Source organism: Rhinoraja longicauda, chromosome 43 (genome assembly GCF_053455715.1).
Source record: "Rhinoraja longicauda isolate Sanriku21f chromosome 43, sRhiLon1.1, whole genome shotgun sequence".
Taxonomy (NCBI): domain Eukaryota; kingdom Metazoa; phylum Chordata; class Chondrichthyes; order Rajiformes; family Arhynchobatidae; genus Rhinoraja; species Rhinoraja longicauda.
Window position 1 is genome coordinate 540,272 of NC_135995.1, and position 7,326 is coordinate 547,597.

The window sequence follows — 7,326 nt, forward strand, 5'->3', positions numbered from 1 at the left end:
GAACATGGTTCCCAGGCCCCCACTCCCTCATTTTCACCATGGATGTCCAGTAACTTCCGGTTCCCAGGCCCCCACTCCCTCATTTTCACCATGGATGTCCAGTAACTTCCGGTTCCCAGGCCCCCACTCCCTCATTTTCACCATGGGTGTCCAGTAACTTCCGGTTCCCAGGCCCCCACTCCCTCATTTTCACCATGGATGTCCAGTAACTTCCGGTTCCCAGGCCCCCACTCCTTCATTTTCACCATGGATGTCCAGTCACTCTACACTTCCATCCCCCACAAGGATGGTCTCGAAGCCCTCCGTTTCTTCCTCGACCGTAGAACCAGCCAATCCCCATCGACCAACACTCTCCTCCGCCTAGCAGAACTGGTTCTTACCCTCAACAACTTCTCCTTTGACTCCTCCCACTTCCTCCAAACCAGAAGCGTAGCTATGGGCACTCGCATGGGCCCTAGCTATGCCTGCCTCTTTGTCGGGTACGTCGAACAATCCCTGTTCCAGACGTACACTGGCCCCATCCCCGAACTCTACCTCCGCTACATCGACGACTGCATTGGTGCTACCTCTTGCACCCATGCAGAACTCACTGACTTCATACACTTCACCTCCAATTTCCATCCTGCCCTTAAATATACCTGGACCATCTCTGACATCTCCCTCCCGTTTCTGGACCTCACCATCTCCATCACAGGAGAAAAACTAGTGACGGACATTTACTACAAGCCCACCGACTCGCACAGCTATCTGGACTACACTTCTTCCCACCCGGTCCCCTGCAAAAAGTCTATCCCCTACTCCCAATTCCTCCGTCTACGCCGCATCTGCGCCCGGGATGAGGTGTTTCAGACTAGAGCTTCTGAGATGTCCTCGTTTTTCAGAAAACGGGGCTTCCCGTCCTCCATTATAGATGAGGCTCACACTAGGGTCTCTTCTACATCCCGCAGCTCCGCTCTTGCTCCCCCTCCCCCCACTCGCAACAAGGACAGGATCCCCTCGTTCTCACCTTCCACCCCACCAGCCAGCGGATCCAACATATCATCCACCAACATTTCCGTCACCTACAACAGGACCCCACCACTGGCCATATCTTCCCATCCCCTCCCCTCTCTGCGTTCCGCAGAGACCGTTCCCTCCGCAACTCCTTGGTCCACTCGTCCCTTCCTACCCAAACCACCCTAACCCCGGGCACTTTCCCTTGCAACCGCACGAGATGCAACACTTGTCCCTTTACCTCCCCCCTCAACTCCATCAAAGGACCCAAACAGTCTTTCCAGGTGAGACAGAGGTTCATCTGCACCTCCTCCAACCTCATCTATTGCATCCGCTGCTCCAGATGTCAACTTATTTATATCGGCGAAACCAAGCGCAGGCTCGGCGATTGCTTCGCTGAACACCTGCGCTCGGTCCGCATTAACGCAACTGATCTCCCGGTGGCCCAGCACTTTAACTCCCCCTCCCATTCCCAGTCTGACCTCTCTGTCATGGGCCTCCTCCAGTGCCATAGTGAGGCCCGCCGGAAATTGGAGGAGCAGCACCTCATATTTCGCCTGGGCAGTTTGCGGCCCGGTGGTATGAACGTCGACTTCTCCAACTTCAGATAGCTCCTCTGTCCCTCCCTTCCCCTCCTCCTTCCCAGATCTCCCTCTATCTTCCTGTCTCCACATATATCCTTCCTTTGTCCCACCCCCGACATCAGTCTGAAGAAGGGTCTCGACCCGAAACGTCACCCATTCCTTCTCTCCCGAGATGCTGCCTGACCTGCTGTTACTCCAGCATTTTGTGAATAAATGTTTCCTGCCTCTAATGTGTCCAATCCCCTAATTGGGTCTTCCCCCTCCACTCCCTCTGGCAAACCAACAATTTTAACATTATTTCTCCTGCTATAGTTTTCCAAGGCATCCAACTTCTCCGCCGTCTTTTTGCTTTCAATTGCTGCAGCAGTAAAACTGTCTTCATTTTTTTCCACTCTAGATTTTAACATTTCATTTTCCATTTGCATATTATCCACTTTATTTGTCACTGTTTGAAATTTCTCCTCCATTTTTTTCAAAGTCTTATGAAATTTCTTGTTATCTCTCCTCATTAATTTGTTATCTCCTTCAATTTTCTTAAGCCTGTTAATAATTTCTTGAAGCATCGTTTTCATATTAGTCACTGTATCTTCTTGCTTTTCTTCTTCTTCCTCATTTCCACTTCCACTGCTAGTGGAGTCTCCCGTTACCTCATCGTCACTCGTGTCTGAAACTCCAGACACAACATCAGCAGCCTCTCGGCAAACAGTGGGCCTTTTTGGTAACTCACGGCGACTCCCTCGTATTTTGACCCAAGTCAAAGAGCGCTTGCTGGGAGTAGTAGACTCCAGCTTCGTACCGGAGCCCTCCCCAGACTCACCGCCTGCCGAGGGGTCACCAAATCTAGTCCCCTGCTCCATCAGAGCTGTGGGCCTACCTTCGATTTTTTTACATGATTCCTTTGCTTGCTTCTGTGGCAGTTGTACTCCTCCTTTTACTTTCTTGGAAGGCATCCGTACGTTCTGTATACTTTCTGATTTAATTTAAAGTACTTGATTCCTTTAGTTCGTCTTTTTTAGCAGTTTAGGGCTTTGTTTTCGGGAGTGCTGAAAAGTTATGTCTACTCAGCCAAGCATTGGACACGCCCCCTTAGATTAAATGTTTGAAATAATCTGATGTGGTATCTTCTCATTCAGACTCGGAATCTAGGACGCGCTACTAAAGAGTTTGACGGAGGCAGGGACACCAAAGACATCAAGAGGAACACTTGAAACTCCAAGGCATGGAGACTACGGGTTCTGTGGGTACATCCATGTCAGTTTGGCTGTGGTGGGTGTAATGGCTTGTTTCCGAGCTGTGGGAAGCTCTCCCTCTGGGGAAGGAACTGGAGAATGTGGTGGATGGAAGCGCTACAAAGTGTATTGACGGGAAATGGGAATAGGGAGGTGGAGTGCGCGAGAATGGTGGAGACAGAGTGGAGAGCGTGGGTCGGGGTGTGGACTGCAGCGCGGGCATACACTGAATGCGTTGTACATGGAACAATCAACGTGGTTTGTAGTTTCGGGACATCTGCTGTAATTCGACAGAACACTTCTGACTGTAGCATTTGCTTCCAGGTCAGATCACCCATAGTCAACCTGCAAATTCCCTGATCAGCATGACATAAAACATTACAATGGAAATCCGCACGATAAGCCACCCGTGGTTGCTCACTCCCCGCTGTTATCTATCCTGACGTGCAGTCTGTCCCTCCGCTGTACACCCTACTTTAAACAGTCCGCACTGCACCTTCCCCCTGCACCTTCATCCCGCCCGCGGCTTGCACCGGCCCAGTCCCCAATGCACCGTCACCCTGCCCAGTGACCGTTGACCATGCCCAGTCCCCACATTAACCTCACCCTGCCTGGTACCCACTGCCCCTTCACCCTGCCAAGCTCCCACTGCCCCTTCACCCTGCCCCGTCCCCACTGCCCGCTGACCATGCCCAGTGACCACTACACCATCACCCTGCCAAGCTCCCACTGCCCCTTCACCCTGCCCCATCCCCACTGGCCAGTCACCCAGCCAATTCCCCACTTTCACCACATCCTGCCCATTCCACACTGTAGCTTCACCCTGCCCATTCCCCACTATAAACTCACCCTGACCAGTCCCCGTTGTAACCTCACCCTGCCCAGTCCCCACTGTACCTTCACCCTGCCCAGTCCCCACTGCCGGTTGACCCTGCCCAATCATAATGTTGGGTATTGACCTTGATGTGATGCCTTTCTTTTGTGTGGAATGTATGCACGGATCTGCAGGCGGGTCATTCTGATATCGGTGGTGGCAAATTTGCCTGAGGGAATTCAGTGCTACACGACTCATCGGAATTTGGAAAGGTAAACACTGATTATAAATAGGGAGCGTGAGTTTGTTCCTGAGAAACTGTGTCTCAAGAATATGATTGAACTTTTCAAATAAATAACCAAGGGAATTAACTTGGGCATGATGGCTGACGTGTACTTTAGCCGTGACTTTCACAGGGTCCCGCATGGTCGACTGGCCTGGAAGGTTAGCGCAAATAGGATCCAGTTGGGAAGAATTAGATACAAAGTTGTTCCAGTGGTAGGAGTCGGGTGGTGACAGGAAATGATTGTAAACAAAATATAAATCATAGAACTGTCCATCACAAACCAGGCCATTCGGTCCACAATGTCTGTGTCGAACAAGATGCCAAGGCCAACTCCTATTTGCCTGAGCTAACACATATCCCTCTATTTTCTGCAAATCTATTTACGTATCCAAATGTCTCTGAAACACCACTATTCGACTTGGCCCAAACACCAACCCACGCCCCACCCTGGCAGCGTCCGGGCACTTAGCCTTTGTGTATTAAGAAAATGGCGCTAACACCTTCCTTCAGCTTTGCCCTTCACACTTTAGATCTCTTCCCTCTAATATTTGGTTTTCCTATCCTGGAAATAAGGTTGCTATTTTCTATACTTCTGTTAGGTCGCCCTGCATCCTCCAGCATTCCAGAAACAAAGAATCCAATTCTGTCCAACCTCTCTCTCTGTAGCCAATACCCTCTGATCCAGGCATAATTCTCGTAAATCCTTGCACCCTCTCCAAGCCATCACATCCTGTCTGTAATGTGGCGACCAGAACTCAAGAACGGGGTAGAGAAGCCTTCGAAATTTGCTTTGAGGTTAGTCGAAACTTAGCAGGACTGGAAACTGTTGGACGATTTCAAATTGAACTGTTATTGCCCCAGTTACAGACTCTGCCTTCACAAATTGTGGCGATTGTGTTTTTCGACCCAATATTTGAACCTTTTGATAGGTACATGGATAGGAAGGGTTTAGAAGGATCTAGACCAAACATGCGCAGGTGGAACAAGAGTAGATGAGGCATGGGCACGCTGGGCCGAAGAGCCTGTTTACACGCGGAAGGACTCTACCTCTATCTGTGCATTGTACTCCAATAACGACATTTATCTTTCGGGAAGGAGGACAAACGGTCTATCTAGATTTGCCATTCCCAAAGAGGAATACTGTCAGCCTCTCGGCTATCTTCTGATTTACTTTGAGCCTGCAGATTATTCTCCCACACTGATCCACGCACCGCCACTGGCACACTTTGTCATCTGCATTGCGAAGTCAATTAGAGCACCCAGCTAAGATACGGAATGATCTCTCGATTGGATTAGGTAACTGGTGCTACGAGGGAAAGCATTCGTTCGCGCGGGAACCGACGGAAAGCGAGGGTCAGAGGAGAGGATCCAACCCGCATCCCGAGAGCTGTGCGGGCCACGTATCTTTTCATTATCCACCTGCTGATATGTCGTGTAATTTAATTTATTGTGGCAACTCAGTAGTAAATGTCACTCGGAAATCCTATCAGCTCAGAGTATTGTTCGTGAACGCCAGATAACATCCTTCGTTCGTTCTTTCGCAGTTAACTTGGTGGCGATTGTGATCTTGTCCCGTGGAAAGTGCGGTCTCTCCAAATGCATCACTCGCTACCTGGTGGCAATGGCAGCGGCCGACCTCATGGTCCTCATCATTGATGTCATAATAAGGTCCATTGTTGTGATGTATTTCCCGCTGTCGTTCTTCACCATCCCCCCCGTGTGCTCCATCACCCGCGCCCTGGCCATTGCAGCCACAACAATCTCTGTCTGGTTCACCGTGGGTTTCACGTTTGATCGGTTTGTGGCCATATGTTGTCAGAAGCTGAAAACAAAATATTGCACCGAGCGAACCGCGAGTGTTGTTATCGGAACCGTAATCGCTTTGAGCTGTTTAATAAACGTACCGTGGTATTTTACATTCGAATCAGCATATATCAGCGACAATAAACCCCGAGGGTGTGTCTGGACAAAGTCTTTCTTAACTTCACCTTCATGGACTTCGTTTGAGTTCTTCTACCTGAATGTAACTCCTTGTCTCCCGTTCGTTTTTCTTTTGTTGGTCAATTCACTGACCGCCAGGTACATTCTAGTCTCTGGTAGAGTCCGCAGATTGCTCCGGGGCCGCAACAGTGGAGAGAATGGCAAAGACCCGGAGATGGAGAACCGCAGGAAGTCCATCGTTTTACTCTTCAGCATATCAGGCAGTTCCATTGCGTTGTGGAGCACAGTGGTTGTTTATGTTGTGTCTGAGCGCGCTTTGGGCGCTGAGTACTTCGCAGACAGTGATCTTCCGACAATTTCGTTGATGCTCCAGGTTCTGAGTACCTGCACCAACACGTGTATTTATGTCCTGACCCAGAGAAAGTTCCGAGAGGAGCTGAAGAACGTGGTTAAATACCCCGTGAATTTCATTGTGAAATTAATCATATCATTGAAACATTAGTATTTTCAGTCTAGTTATAAATATAGTTATAAATATAGCAGAACGTTGAACAGATGTACGCATCTTAAACCGACGTTTTCAGGAGGTATCCGGGTGTGCGAATTATGTAACTCAGTAGCAGCCATTTACAACCAACAAATCAGCATCTGCAACTCCTTTCTACACAATATCATCTCAATCATGTCCAAGTGTAGCAATACTGTTTATTGTAAGTCACGGGATAACAGCGCTCAGTCACATCACCTTGTACGTGAATCACACAGGAAACAGGTTGTTCATAGTGACCGGGAATAAACTATTCTGATCACTTCTGATAACTGTGTCCTTGTCGCTGGGTGTCCGATGGGTGGGTGGAATGGTGCTGGGGACCGGGTTCTCAAAGGGGATATAAAATGTTGGTGTCCCCTGGAGCGTCTACAAATATGAGAATAATTAGAATATATATGGATGCTAATAATGAGAATTGGTAAGGACACGGCTGACACAACCTCATCGCTGCTGAGGTCACCCTTCTCTCAGGGGAGGACGCAGTGGTGATCGGCTCTCCCTCAGGTGTGGGAAACAACGATTCCTCATTCCGCAACGTTCGACGACGTTGAGATTGATCTGTGTGGAGAATCTGTGAGTTGTGAAATGACCGTTTCAAGTTTACCCCCTTCGATACCGGTGAACAAACTGGCCCCGTGACTGGCGACAATGCCCCGAAAGCATTGAGCAAACACCTTTTCCTTTAATTCCCTCAAAATTTATTTATTTCACAGAATTTGACGTCGTCGGCATGATCCCAAATGTAAAGGGATTCGAACGAATACAAGTGGGAAATTAAAGGGAATGATAAAATAGTCCTAACCGAAAGGGGGACGGGGGGGGGTTCCCAGAGAGGAGGGAGAGCCCCCGGGCAACCTAGCTTGTCTGGCCGGTGACTCACGCTGAGCCAAGAGGCCTGTGGGGTGAGGCGGAACAAAGCGGAGAAGATT

General features: G+C 49.4%; 1 protein-coding gene across 1 annotated transcript; it reads left to right on the forward strand.

Annotated features, from left to right (window-relative positions):
- The first annotated feature begins 5,527 nt into the window (after positions 1 to 5,527).
- LOC144612125 (uncharacterized) lies at positions 5,528 to 6,349 on the forward strand. The gene has a single exon (XM_078431684.1). The coding sequence runs from the start codon at positions 5,528 to 5,530 to the stop codon at positions 6,347 to 6,349; it is 822 nt and encodes a 273-aa protein (XP_078287810.1).
- Positions 6,350 to 7,326: the final 977 nt, after the last annotated feature.